This window comes from Wyeomyia smithii, chromosome 2, assembly GCF_029784165.1.
Source record: "Wyeomyia smithii strain HCP4-BCI-WySm-NY-G18 chromosome 2, ASM2978416v1, whole genome shotgun sequence".
Lineage (NCBI taxonomy): Eukaryota > Metazoa > Arthropoda > Insecta > Diptera > Culicidae > Wyeomyia > Wyeomyia smithii.
This window is the reverse complement of record NC_073695.1, coordinates 211,109,622-211,123,863: the sequence shown is the minus strand read 5'-3', so window position 1 is coordinate 211,123,863 and position 14,242 is coordinate 211,109,622. Positions and strand designations below refer to the sequence as shown.

Here is a 14,242-nt window from a genome sequence, read left to right as displayed (position 1 = left end):
CAACTACAACAGAATTTGATTGCATCCCGCACAGAATGTCTGCTTGTGTTGATGCCAGAAAATTATTAACCTTCAATTATTTTTTTATTTGCCTTAAAAAAAAAGCATTTTGCGGTTCAAAATCGGTTGCTAATTACAACCTTTGAGCTGCCCTAACATTGGGAGAATTAAGATACACGGACAACATGCACTATGGAAGCTATTTCACATTCAGTAAATTAGACGGGTGCGACAAATTTAAATTGCTAATATGCAACACAGAATGCTTGCTTGCGTTGACAAAAATTATTAACTTTAATGATTTGTTTATTTGCCTTCAAAAAGGCATTTTGATGTTCAAAATTGGATTTCCTGATGGCAATCTTCATGCTGCCCCAACACGGGGGGAATAATGGCTGTCTAGCGACACACGCTGAGAAAACCCGCGCTGCTCCTGAGACGTGGTGACCAACCACAGGGCTAGCGCTGCTGCTAAGGAAGGACGACTGCTGTTGTCGCTGTCTAGACCTATTATGAGCGGCTCCGGCTGAAACAGGCTCTTATATAGGCCAAATAGCATGTTTTCAATTGCAAGGTATATGATCCTGTCGACCGTGCTTGGGAAGCAAGCATGTAACGACCAATCAGAGGTCGAATTTTTCATTTTGACATGGCTTGACTATTTTCAATAGTACAATAGTGTGAATGATAAAATTACAATTATCTTATTTTGGGAAGAATCTTAGAAGATTTTCCAATCTATTGCTGCAAGAACGAAGGAAATCCATCGAATACTAACCGATTTATTAGCATTTGAAATTGGACATATTTTTCACTTTTTTCGGTTTTAGATTTTCATTTCACATCCCTATGTAGCCGAACTTCCTGAGAGAAGTATTCTACTTCAAAAAATCACTTTTGATATTATTGCCGACATTAAGAGATTTTGGTTTTGCACCTTGAAAAACAACAACAATAACAAACGTACAAGCAGTGAAACATCACCCAACCCCTAGTATCGATACCGCTGGTATCGATGCTAGTATCGCCCATCCCTATTACACGAACTGTACGAAAGTGTTCTTCCTCCTTTTGTTTGGGTTATCACAAAAGTCCTTTTCCTTTCGTATTTAGAGCAAACCGCAAACACCAAATCGAATATTTCATATAATTTGTAACCGAAATTCGCCGGTGCTTAGCATGATCCGTCCGGAGTTGGTCCAGCAGTTGGCTTGTCCGTCATTTGGTCTTGCCACTTCTTGGATTATATCTCGAAAAGGTATACCGGCAGAGTCACTAGATGAAGTGCAACGAAACTTCCGGAGAGAATTATGGCCGTTTTCAAAATCACCTGCTACTAAAGATAATACCCGAGCGAAAAAGTTACGTGAACAGGCCAATGAATGCTATCGGAAACCGCCGACTGAATTGGACATCGCTCTTCGGAAGTACAACGAAAGTATTAGCCATGCCGTTGATGGATCTGAGGATTTGGCTCTGGGTTATGCCAACCGTTCGGCAGTTTATTTTAACCGGAAACAGTACCACCGGTGTATTCGAAACATTGAGCTAGCGAAAGCTAATGGATATCCCAAGGATAAGATGGAGAAACTTTTGGAGCGAGAGAAAAAGTGTTTGGCGCAATTGAAGGAACATGATTTAGCAACGAAAGAAACACAGTCTAAAGAATCTACCTATGACTTCAATATTTCTGATATTCCGGGTTATGGAAGAGGACTGACAGCATCAAAGGATTTTAAAGTAGGAGATGTCGTTTTAAGAGAACATCCGGTTTTGGTAGTTCTTGAACCCGAAGTGACTTACACCAGGTGCGCAGCCTGTGGGGTCGAAAATGAATTCGATTTAATTCCTTGCAAGCACTGTGTTTTGGCCATGTACTGCTCGGAGAAATGTCGTTTGGATGCGTATGAACTGTATCATCGCTATGAATGTGAAATTATGCAAGACTTGGCTCATTTGTTTAGAGGACCGAAACCCACACGAATGTTTTTGTTAACTTTGCGTTTGTTCTGGTTGGTTATGACTGATTTGATGAAAAATCCCGCTGATTTTATGCACCGATTTGAGAAAAATCTGAATAAATATCGAGATCCCCGGAACGTAAATCCGACTGGTATACATTTACATGTTTTGTCGAACCCTCGCCCGAATATGACCGAAGACCGAACGGGGGAAGGTGTTAGTCAATTTTTGACTGTACTGATCTATAATATAGCGATAGTCGGAAACAGTTCTATTGAAGAGCAAATTTGCAAAGACTACCAAACTTTACTGTTAGATGTTTTGTACCGATTGATGCAGCAAGCTAAACAAATCTGTGACCAAAGCATGTCCGGCGTTACATGCTACTATCCGTTCCTACAATTGGTTAATCATTCCTGTGCTCCAAACACGGAACGATTTACTACCGCAGGTCTTGAATCGTGCTTGGTAACGAAACGGCCAATATTGGCAGGAGAACAAATAACTATGTGCTACTTGTAAGTAAAATAACCGTATTGTTATTACATTGAGCATCATCTTTATTTTTATTTAAAGCCCCAATGGATCTTCGGATGTGATGTCAAAGGATAAACGCCAAACTCAACTCCAGAAGGAATTTAGTTTTACCTGTCACTGCCTCGGATGCACGTTAGACTACCCTCTGCTAAGCGCGATCGAAGAAAATACCGAGTTGCAATGTGAACTTCAATCAATCAATACGAGCGAAGAAAGTCCTAACGTATTGCGAGCCCTAGAAGATTTCATTCAGCGACATGACAATCAATACCCACAAAAAGAGTTGGCTCAAGCGTGGTCAATGTATAGAGAACGAATAATTGAACATCTTTAGTGGTTTTAATATTTCTAGTTCAAAATACAACATTTTGTTTCTGACCAATCGTTTTTATTACTAATTCTGCTTGGAATTTGAAAACTTTGCAGCTCTTAGCAGAAACTGCGAGAGCAAAAAAATTAATTATGTTTCTTTTCACCGTTAAGCGAGTTCACGACTCGATTCAACTCGTTTGCGACAAGATCATCAAGCACCGTTCCGTTGACATCGATGAAGTTGGCCACCGATTTGGCGACTGTAGCTTCCCGAACACCACGGGAGTCTCGCAGCTGGATAGTCAGCTCGTACCTATCGTCATACTTGCGCATATCTGAACTGGCCTGCCAGCGCTTTCGGGTTCCTTTGTCGTCGGTCTGATTGCCAACCGCGAAGATGCCCTTCTCCACGTACGTCGTGTAGACCGTCAAAACCCCCATTAGGAAGAAGTAGAAAAAAACACACACAATCAGCACTGGCTTAGAGGCCGGAAAAGAATACTGATAATCGTAACCGAGGGCAACCAGCGCGGTGGCCACAGCCAGGGCGCAAATGAGCAGCCGCCCATCGATGATGGCGTGATGTTCCTTCATGTTGGTCCGGTTCATCAGAGCGGTTTTGACGGAATCGTCTAGCGCGTGCTTGACCGCAGTTCCGTCCCATTTGTTGATTTTCACTGGCTGAAATCAATAAGATTAACAATGAGCATTCATCGGTCCTCTGACGTGTCGATTCGCAGAATATGAAATTGTGTTTATATTGAAAGTATCAGTAACTTACTTCATCATCTTTACCACCATTGTCGCTGCGCTTAGTTTTTGAGCTCATTTTTAACTTTTAGATGATATAGACAAATAAAATCAGAAAAATACTTAAAGATCAATACGATTCGAAAAGATGCCTGCGCCGGAGAGAATCGCCAGGTTTTGACAACTCGACAAAGCGGTTGTAATTGAAGGGGTACATTTGTAGGATATATTACACATTTGACATTACACTTTTTTTTTTCAACCAGGGGACTGCACGGTGCTTATTACTAAGCGTTGCGATGAAAATGGCATTCTTTTTAATAGGGGGTTTTAATTTGAAAAAATTCCCTGCTTTTTCTTATACTAATCGATAACCGACCTTTCAGTAGGCATCACGTAATTTGTCTTAGATCTCTACAAGTTTTCTTTGATTTTAGAATTGAAAAAAATATTTTTGTTTTAAATTTTCACTAACTGGCAAGTAGTGCACAGAGTGGCATTGCTGTTGCTGGCTTTTGGGGAATATAACCCTGATAGTAAGCAAAGTGACATTTCTGCTGCTAGCTTGTGGAAAATATAACCCTGGTTTACGTGTTATGACAGGGATGCCAGATGTGAATACATGTCTTGATATTGAAAACATTGGAGCGCGTGTGAATAAAAGGAAGTTTAATAGTCGGTTGATTAACCGCACTCGATTTAATATGTATAAAGGCATTCTTTTGTGGAGTGTGGATATTTGAAAAATGACCTGTGTCATGATTTCTTGACGGTAGGGTATGTCTTAAAACCACTTACAGTTGTAAAAATTCGAAATCGATTTTTTCAAAAGTTTTGCTGTTTTAAATAAGAAAAGTCAGTAGAATATGTATTTCTTTTGACATTCCTTATTAAAAGAAAAAATAATAGACATACCCCTAAAACACCCTATTATAAGATAAAAATTGAGTAAGTTAAATATCACTCACTTTTGTTAACAGTTCAAGCAAACTCAAATTTGTGAGTAAAGTTGCCATGTGTCGAAAGCACCATTCATGTTTCTTAACCAAAGATTTAAGGTGCTGGGCAAGGTTTCCCCATCAAATAATTTCGTTGATTTACAGTTTCTGAAACTACGATTAGGCGGATCAGTTTAGGGATGGGAAACCTATCGGATTGGCATTCATACTCCACAATGAAACCAGAACTAAAAAAATAAATTGGCTTTGCCATTGTTGAAAGCTTGAAAGAGTTGATGCTTGTTCGCTCTCACACTAAATCCTCTTTGAAATTGTTAGAAAATTTAGAGATAATTTTAGATATAATATAATATGTGTGCGAATAAACTTTTAAATATTCTTCCTGTCCACAACGGACCATCTGTCAAGCTATTGATAATTATCGATAGTTGTCGATAGCATTAGGAAATTATCGATGATTATCGATAGCCATTTTAGTCGATATTTCCCATCCCTATTCCCATCACTAACCCGACTAACCAGATAACGGTACAGGGTAGCAAGAATGAAAGAGAAACGAATCCACCGCAAGATAAAAAGACAGCACGAAGAAAGTGTGATAACTGAAGCGCAAGAAAGAATGGCTCATAATGATATGCGGAGGTTTTATGCAACTGTCAACGGCGCGCGGCACAAGACTGAGAGGGGAATTTGCACCATGCTTCTTCTAAGGATAGGGCAGTAGGGAGAGTTGTTGGTTGGATGGCCTCATATGCTCAGTCTACAAGAAAGGGCACAGACTAGAGTGCGCCAAATACTTGGGGATAATCCTTTTGAACTCGGCTTAAAAAATACTGTCGCGTATCCTGCTCAACAGACTGAGACCGCTTGAGGAGTCCTTCGTCGGCGGATACCAGGCTGGTTTACGTGAGGGCCGATCAACGACGGATCAGATGTTTACCCTGTGGACGATCCTGGCTAAATTCCGGGAGTACAACTTGTAGACCCACCTGTTCATTGATTTCAAGGCAGCGTACTATTCGGCAAAAAGCAATGAGTTGTGGCAGATAATGTTCGAACATGGTTTTTTGGCGAAACTGATTAGGCTGATACGTGTAACGCTAGATGGCTCAAAATCATGTGTTCGCATTGCAAACGAAGTGTCAATTACATTTGTGACCTCTTGAATCAGGGTGATGCGCTGTCGAATTTACTGTTCAACATTGCACTCGACGGTGTGATTAGGAGATTTGGGATAAACCATTATAAAGATAAGTGACTTTTCACCTACGCACACTAGTAAACGTGTAAAACCGTGTAAAGTTGCTTTTGTTTCTTCCAACGTGTAAATAATCGCATCTCGTTGCTTCGACTTTTATTACTTTTTCACCATTTTTTTCACCAAATTTATTCAGAACATATAATGACAACAAGTTCAGAACATATAATGAGTGTTCAACTGAATTTTTGTCCAGCTGCTAAAACATAGCATTGGAAACAGAACAGCTATTTATAAATATTTTCCCCAACTAGTGGCACTAACACATTCGTACGTAAAAAGGTCTATTCAGTCCTTGGAGTAACGTTGTGTGAACCGGGATATGAAAAGTAGGGTACATTTCCTATAGGCTGTTGATAATCTGATCGTTTCGAATTTTTTCAAAAGACTGTACGGTACACATGAGATTTGAAATACAGGTTTGACTCGATTATCCGGAATTCGATTATCCGGAATTTAATTTTTTTGGTGTCCATTTTTAATTTTTATTCCGATATTTTGCCTTCGCCATCCCTTCTGGCATATTTGTTACCATTTAAGTCACTTTCGGCATGTTTGGGACATGTTCGAAATAAGTGAAAATAATCAATGTCTAATTTATTTTTTTATGCTTCTCAAGAAATCACCCCTTTTCGCCTCAGAAATAATTTCTGGTAACGCCACTGCATCATACAAGTAAAATAAAGAAAAGAAATTTTTATTTTATGTTCGTTAATCGCAAAATTTCAGTATTTTTTGAGTGATTCGATTATCCGGAAAACTTGATTATCCGGAATGAAAATTTTTTTGATGTTCGGATAATCGAGTCCGACCTGTACATGTTTTTAACCTTTCGGCAATATGTTTTGAACTTGATTTAAAAACAGGTTGTGTTTTTGGAAAACGTTGGAAAATGACAAAAAAATACATTAGTTTCCCTTCAAAATGAAACTTATTGATCCAAAATTGAGGAAGTTAAGCCTAAAATGGTGATTTTTGAATATTAAAATCATGGAAATTGGCTAACACAGTAACATTAAAAGTGCTGCCAAAAATCAATATATCAACCGATTCTCATGAAATGTTATGAAGAGGTGAAAGGTGTAAGAAACCTTGGAAAAATATAAACCATTAAAAATATTGACATAAAAATTCTACGTTTTTTTTGAGCCTCCGACCACTGTGCAGCGATACGTGAGTCTTCTGAAATTCAAGAGTAAGCGTGGTTCACAAGCTTGACAAAACTGATCCATAAATTTCCTGTGCATCAGCATCATAAAAAACACTGTTCCATCGTTTCTTGATTGCGATCGACGGTAAATAATTATTTTATTTCGGAAAAATTTATGATACTCTTGACGACGCAATGTGCCAACATATTTTTCATGTAAGCTATTCTTTTTTCGTACGGCTAACACACCAAACTGGGCTGTATGAGCCGCACACCGTATACTGTCGATGATTGATTCTATTTTGTCACCAAATAAATCTCCTACCATATTTTCAGGCATGTTTGTGGTCCCCTCTTGTCCACACGTCAGGTCATCATGCTCTACCTCATCACAAAAAATCGTGATTTCTCTTTATTCGGCATCACTTGAACCCAGCGGATTAAAAGCTTTACACGCTTCGCTGGAAGGTGACGAGCTAAACAGGGTCTCCACTTTGTCTTTGCGTCTGACCCAGGACTAGGGGGATCCCTTGTGTTGAAAGGCCCGGGGCATTTGCCCTCTTTGCTCCCCCTTAAATCCGGGCTAGTATACCATACTTTCTTAGTTTGCTCTTAATGTAAATATGGAAGGAGTAGATTCTCTATGATAACAACAAAAAAACTCATTTTAATCTATTCATTTTCGTTCGATTAACGACGAGGAGGAGGGATGAAACTCAAATTCTAGTTTCAGTATCCCAAACTTAAGTTTGATATAAATACACTAAGGTCGCTTTTTACGCAGGGGATGCGTTCCAAATTTGTATGGGCTCGCGTAAAAAACGACTTTTTTGAGTTGCAAATATAACAAAGAAAACCGTTCTAAAACGTTCAAACCTCGTTTGAATATGATAGTGGCCAATCTAGAGACCAAAATGCAATATTTCAAATTTTGAGTATTTACACCAAAAATTGTGTGTGATTTTTTTTAAAACTGATATATGATCACTCGTGGCCTAAAACGGAAAACGTGATTGAAATGAGGTCGATATCTTGTACCGTTTTTGAGTAATGGAGGAAAGCAACCCGCATAAAAAAAACGGCGTAAAAAGCGACCTTACTGTATTACGATACGGTACGATACAATACAATACGATAGAAAGGTTTCCCGGCCGACTTTTTAGTTATGCCACTAGATTATTAATTCAAATCATACGAAAAAAAAGTTGTTACATACCCACAGACTTTCGTCTATTGTAATATCTCATAGATGGAACCTATAACTTTTCTGACAGTTCTAAAACATATGAACATTGTCGGAATTTGTTCGAGTTTATCCAGCGATATCTTGAACCTTACAGCTCGAGTTGTTCGATCGTCGAACCAGATAAAGTAAATCAATACCTTGAACTAGGTTTCATAGTGTTCATAGTGTAACTCTAGAACGGTATCTTCCATGCTTCAAGTGTTGTATCCATGTCATCGATACTACAATTATTATAATGATTTTGATCAGCAGCAGTCAAGACATCAATAACACCCCAGAGTTCAATTTCATAAACCGGCTTCCAGGTGGTTTTTTGCGTTAGAGCATGTTATTCTCCATTCAAATTTGTACATAGAAAAACTTTAATTATTATATCGTTAGAGGAAAATATATGGAATGCCTCTCGAAAAGTATGCGTGTTGTGACAGTGGGCTGCTGGACTTGCAACAGATTCATTAAATTCATCGTTTGACTCAGGAGAATCAATTAACATTATTGGAAAATTCGGCAATAAAAAACCGTTTGTCGGCCGTATATCATTTTTGGTATTTTACTTTCCAAAGTATTTATTATTTCGAAGTAAGGATGTTTTTGAGCATACTAGCAGTAGTAATTGTAAAATATTATATATTATTAGTATGTTGAAATGGAACAAAATTTTCTCCGGTCGTGTTAAGCTTGTCTACTGAAAATATTACTGCCCTGAAAAAAAAACAAATTAAATTACTTTTCGCTCAGTGCGCAATCTGTCGGAGAACATCGAAGCATTCATAAAATTTTTCTAAAGCTTGGGTTGTTTAGCTATATCAGTTTTTTTTTAAAATCATCTGAAAGAGCTGCATATTCTAAGCAAAATGTGATTTTAAAATGTTTTTTATCGTTTTTCTTCGATTTTTAAATCACGAATTAAAACTGCTCGAAATCTGCTTGAAATTGCTACAATGACAGTTCGCCTATATAACAACTGTCATTGTAGCGATTTAGAGCGATTTTTATTCTTTATTTAAAAATCGAAGGACAATGATATAAAATTTCAAAAAATTGCGTTTTGCTCAGAAAATTAAACTCTTTTAGCTGATACATAAAAATCAGAAATCCGTGAATAGCTAAACAACCCAATTAAACCCTGGTATGGGGAATGCATGAATCACTATCCTCTGTGGTTATTCTACTCGCATCAGAATTATCCTCAATGATAAAAGTTTGAATCAGCATATTTCTACTCCAATTCAATCAATAATACGCTTCAAAAAATTCTTTCTAGTATTTTTTTATCACGAAGTCTTTTCGATCCTCTTTTAGGGTTTTCAACACATACGATGCTAAGAGAACGGAAGAAAAATTCAATTAGGTGTTAGATTTTGCGTGTTTAAGTTACCCCGATATTTACCACATGTAATTTCTTCTGCAAATTTTTATCCATAGTGAGAATGCGACACTGCCAGTACATCCATGTACAAAAATCGAAATCAGATAATTTGAAATATACAAAACAAATTGAAATACACTGTAATACCACATACATAAGACATGCGTAACACTGGCGTTTTTTTGGTACACGTTGCCCCATAGTATTCCGTACCTCGTCCTGTCCAACTGCTCGACAAATAATGAACAAAATGAATTTTCTTTTTCTCGGCTATATCGAGCACCAAAGAAAAATTCTATAAGGAACTGTCAAAAAGTTATTTACAAAATTAATGCAGCATTTTTCGAGTAGGAACGAGACAAATGCAGGGCTTCGTAGGTACACTGCCTTCAAAAACAACTCAAACAGTGATTTTATTCAGAGTGTGGTACCATTGGAGTAGTTCATTTGGTACCAACTTTTTTGGAAGATTTCTTCCTGAGTGTTACGTATGTCTTATGTACGTGGTAACACCACAGATACTTTGATTAAATTATTAATCAATCCATCGTTCAGTAGTTCACGTGAGTAACACTAACAACACCTGCTGCCGCATTCGCGTTGCCTCCTGTATTCCGACAACAGCGCTAGTGTATGTGCATGTATCAAATTAAGAACCACGAAAAGTGTATAAGATTACATGACAGCCCCCAGATAACGTTTTCGGGCGACGACTGTTTTTTAAATGAAAATTTAAAATGATTGTTTTTTTTGTTGAGATGGAGCTTGGTTCCAGTGTAACGTTTGTTATTCTGTGCTATGACAGTAAGCTATTTTTTCAATTCTAAACTTTTGTTTATTTCCTAGTGAATTAGTCAACAGAAATTATTAGGGAGCACCTCTCATTTGTAGGATTTAGCTTAAAGCGTAATAGCTCTGAATTGTTTATCATACCATACCAGTTGTCCGTCGAAAGTTTTCCAGGTATGCGAAAATATCTTTACTTCTAGGTTTACGGTACACATTGCGACTGATAAATGTAGCATCCCATAAATGTACTCTGCGTGACTTGTTTGATATCGATGGTGGCATAGGTTTTAATTTCTCAATCTCAAAAAAAATACTACAAGGTATACAGCCCTAGGGATTGTATGAAATGGTGACGTAGGACTAAATATATATCGTCAGTTGAATTCAATACTGGCACAACTCAGTATTTTGCAGTTATGAGTTATTGATGGCAAACGATGCCAAATACTATAAAGTTTCATCTCAAAAAGACCCGTTTCAAAATTCACAATATTTCTAGAAATATAAGTAGATGTGCTTCTATTGCACAAAGCTAAAATATCCCTAAAAAGACGGAAAAATGAGGTTCCAACTCTTATCATTTGCTTATTACATGCACATCATAGACCCGAACAAGTTCAATTAAAATAGGAAATCTTAAAATTGGAATTTTCCACGAAAATGAAAAAAGAAATTTTCGGCGCAAATTTTCAAACACGTTTTTCTCGAAACTATGAGTTTTGAGCTATGCCAGTATTGAATTCAACTGACGATATTATATGCTGCGCTAAACTGTTCATAGGCAACACTACCGTTTATCTTTGATAGTCGTTATTTTAGAACTAACGATGCATGAATACATGAAAATTTTACACTAGTAGTAGTTGCGAAAATTCTCATAACTCTTATCTTCAAGCATCTATAGTTCTGAAAAGAACCGATTCCATAATATTCAGTAAGAAATTCGTGCTACAGAACGCTGATAATCGCACCATGAATATTTTGCTTAACCGCGCATAATAAAGTTTGCTCTCCGCTGTGCCCTCCAGTAGCTGTGCCAGCTAAATATTTTGCAGCGTACGATGGTAACTGTTTCTGCCGTATGCAAAATAAAGATGTAACATGTTCCGCAGTGCCTGGAAGTTGACTCGTATACAGCTCTCGTTTCAATGTCGCGTACCTTTAACAGCTGCTCTGCTCTCGCTTATGTGTAACAAACTAAACTGAAGCTGAATTTTCTACACGCAGTCTTTTGTATCGAGTTCAGAGTAGATTTTTGCCATTAGGGCGTGGCCACGCAGCTTAGACATAGACAAACAAACCAATACACTTTGTTGAGTCAAAATATGTAGGCAGTGGAATTTATTTCGTCCATGTTATTGTTATCTGTGCTCGGGAAGCAAGCCAATAACGAGGGAAATGTATGGGAAAGCTTAACCTTGGAACTTTTCTCCTTTTTCCACCATTAAGCAGTAAAGCAACAATGTTGAACATAATATCAAAAAATTGTTACACATTTTATCTATCCACCGACATATAAATGACTACGATGCATTAAGTCGTCCGCTTGCTATAACCGTTTGAAATCTGACGCAACATTTGCCAGTTTCATTTTCATTTTCACAAAGTGTAATCTAGTATAGAAAACAAAGACGTAGTCCTACGTCAAAAAAATATTTGAGTTTTGAAAAATAGAAAAGCTTTGCCCTTACCATTGCAACTACTTCTAAATCCTTATATTCAGCATAAGCATTATCGTTCATAACTACAATTTGTGACTTCATAGACGTTCTGCGAATTACCGTCTCTTTTGCCTTTTTTCGAGGTATTAAATGTAACAATGAATCTTTTTGGGGGTAAGCAAAGGATGCAAAATATGTGCTTTTTGAAAGACGAAATATGCGTGTAGCTCATATTGAAATTAAGAAAAGTGCAATCGTAGGCCGAGCTCGTTCTTTGCAAAGCTGTTGTAAAACGATTTAGGTGACTAAGGTAGCCATCTAAATAATTAGACACCTTTTCCCTTCGAATAGAACATTAAAGCACTTTTCGACGACTCTGAACCGATGTGCAAAAAGATCCCAAATTAAGCTCAGAATCACCGCAAAGCACATCTAAAGGCCAGAATAAAAACCAAAATGAAAAGCCAAATAAAACTTAGAATCGATCTCCATCTCAATGTTTGGTTATGAAAAAGGAAATAGCATATACTCACGTAAGGCTAATTTATTTCTGCTTATAGCAGATGCCTCCTCCGAACAAGTAATTTCGTTTTTTTTTCTTGCTGAGACGACGGCTGCCTTTTTCAAGTTTTTGCGAAAAATATTTTTTCAGTTTTTTTCAGCATGTTTCATACAAATCAAAGCTTACAGCAAACAAACGCTGAAGTCTCGCGAATAAATTAAATCATCGGAATCTAGGTGTAATAACAGTTACACTAAGTACATTTTAAATTATCTCGAGTAAAATTGAACGAGCGTGCAAGCTTCAGTACAGAATAACATCGCCATTACCATTACATTTCCCCTCTCCCACTTTAGGTAGCCCCTTGACAGAAGTTGTTGACCTACATTTGATTTGTTTTCGTCCCAAACATTCACGCACAAGCACGAAGTGAAACAGTCTGAGGCTTAAAAATTTTTCACTTAGTACAATTTATTCGGTGAACGCCCGCTGCAATCATGGGCACAGATGATGTCTCTAAAAGTGATAAGATTCGGGAAGGATTTCAAATGTAAGTAGCGCTGGTGCACATGCTTGGAATGCGTTTTTGTTACATTATTTATCTTCGATCGTTTTTTAGCAATTGGTTAATCCTGCGAGACGCCGATACCGGCAAAATTATTTGGCAGGAAAATAAAGACTTTTCCTGTCCGGATGTGGAACATGAAGCACGGGTGCCTATTAAAATTCTAGATCTGCGGGCTGTTTCTAGAGAGATCAATTTCAGTACGGTGGAATCGATGGAAAACTTTCGTCTAGACCAGAAGGTGAGTGTGTGAGGCAGTCAGCAGGTGGGGAAGTCTTTTAATTAATTCTAAGTCACGAAGGGTATCATTTCGCTCGATACATGATTGACCGTTCATTACCGGTTGTGAATGAGGTTGTAATGTGGATATAATCGATCTGTTAATTGTTGCAGGTACTCTTCAAGGGTCGCATCATGGAGGAATGGTTTTTTGAAATGGGCTGGGTCAGCCCGAATACAACAAATACCTGGCAATCAACGATCGAAGCGGCACCGGAATCACAAATGATGCCCGCTAAGGTGCTCAATGGTAATGTGACTATTGAGACCAGTTTTTTCGACGGTGAAACGCTTATCAGCAAGTCAGTAGTACGGTTATATTATGTCTAGGCGCTACATAAAACTGCTAGTCTTTTAGACATTAAGGTAAGTGCATTTAATCAAAGATTGACACTCGAAACCCCAATTGTGAGCTGCACTCACACTGTGAATAGCTATTATTCTGGTGTAGAATAAGTTTTGTGTGAACGTAGACTTCAGCAGGAAATAAGTTATCCTTTATTTAATCATAGAGCTAATAACTATTCAGGAGTAATTTTTTTTCACGAAGTATTCGATAGGCATTTAAAAATGACTCAAAAACCGAGATAATTTGCTGGAGACTGTTGAAAACACAGCTGTTAATTCAAATCAGGAGTTGCAACAACGGTATTTTAGGTGACAACCAAATCATAATTGAATTATAAATATGTAATTTTAAAATATTTTTATTATCGTTTATTTGTATATACAACTATGCATATAGCATAAATCTTGTACTTGTGGATTAGAAATAAAATCTGGCGCATACTACTTTTGTTGCATTGTTCTGAAACGGTCCGATTCAATATAATTTTTGAATAGAATATTATTTCTGGCGAATGTTTTAAAACTGGTGAGACAACTGTCCTGGAACAACTCAGG

At 37.6% G+C, this 14,242-nt stretch overlaps 3 protein-coding genes across 3 annotated transcripts; 2 read left to right on the top strand and 1 right to left on the bottom strand.

Annotated features, from left to right (window-relative positions):
• Nucleotides 1-1,004: 1,004 nt before the first annotated feature.
• LOC129722831 (SET and MYND domain-containing protein 4-like) lies at nt 1,005-2,881 on the top strand. Its single transcript, XM_055676617.1, has 2 exons — nt 1,005-2,480; nt 2,539-2,881. The coding sequence occupies exons 1-2, from the start codon at nt 1,180-1,182 to the stop codon at nt 2,831-2,833; spliced, it is 1,596 nt and encodes a 531-aa protein (XP_055532592.1). The 5' UTR covers nt 1,005-1,179; the 3' UTR covers nt 2,834-2,881.
• LOC129722835 (signal peptidase complex subunit 2) lies at nt 2,866-3,753 on the bottom strand. Its single transcript, XM_055676620.1, has 2 exons — nt 3,593-3,753; nt 2,866-3,492 (listed from the first exon to the last, which is right to left on the bottom strand). The coding sequence occupies exons 1-2, from the start codon at nt 3,638-3,640 to the stop codon at nt 2,956-2,958; spliced, it is 585 nt and encodes a 194-aa protein (XP_055532595.1). The 5' UTR covers nt 3,641-3,753; the 3' UTR covers nt 2,866-2,955.
• Nucleotides 3,754-12,872: 9,119 nt separating this feature from the next.
• On the top strand, nt 12,873-14,128 carry LOC129722836 (probable cGMP 3',5'-cyclic phosphodiesterase subunit delta). The gene is made up of 3 exons (XM_055676621.1): nt 12,873-13,045; nt 13,115-13,301; nt 13,454-14,128. Exons 1-3 carry the CDS (start codon nt 12,993-12,995, stop codon nt 13,667-13,669), a joined length of 456 nt encoding a protein of 151 aa, XP_055532596.1. The 5' UTR covers nt 12,873-12,992; the 3' UTR covers nt 13,670-14,128.
• The last annotated feature ends 114 nt before the right edge of the window (nt 14,129-14,242 follow it).

Coding starts and splice junctions, on each gene's coding strand:
- LOC129722835 (XM_055676620.1), bottom strand. CDS start 3,640: ATGAGCTCAAAAACTAAGCGCAGCGACAATGGTGGTAAAGATGATGAA. Junction 3,493..3,592: donor ATGGTGGTAAAGATGATGAA/GTAAGTTACTGA, acceptor TATTGATTTCAG/CCAGTGAAAATCAACAAATG.
- LOC129722831 (XM_055676617.1), top strand. CDS start 1,180: ATGATCCGTCCGGAGTTGGTCCAGCAGTTGGCTTGTCCGTCATTTGGT. Junction 2,481..2,538: donor CAAATAACTATGTGCTACTT/GTAAGTAAAATA, acceptor TTTTATTTAAAG/CCCCAATGGATCTTCGGATG.
- LOC129722836 (XM_055676621.1), top strand. CDS start 12,993: ATGGGCACAGATGATGTCTCTAAAAGTGATAAGATTCGGGAAGGATTT. Junction 13,046..13,114: donor ATTCGGGAAGGATTTCAAAT/GTAAGTAGCGCT, acceptor ATCGTTTTTTAG/CAATTGGTTAATCCTGCGAG. Junction 13,302..13,453: donor ACTTTCGTCTAGACCAGAAG/GTGAGTGTGTGA, acceptor TAATTGTTGCAG/GTACTCTTCAAGGGTCGCAT.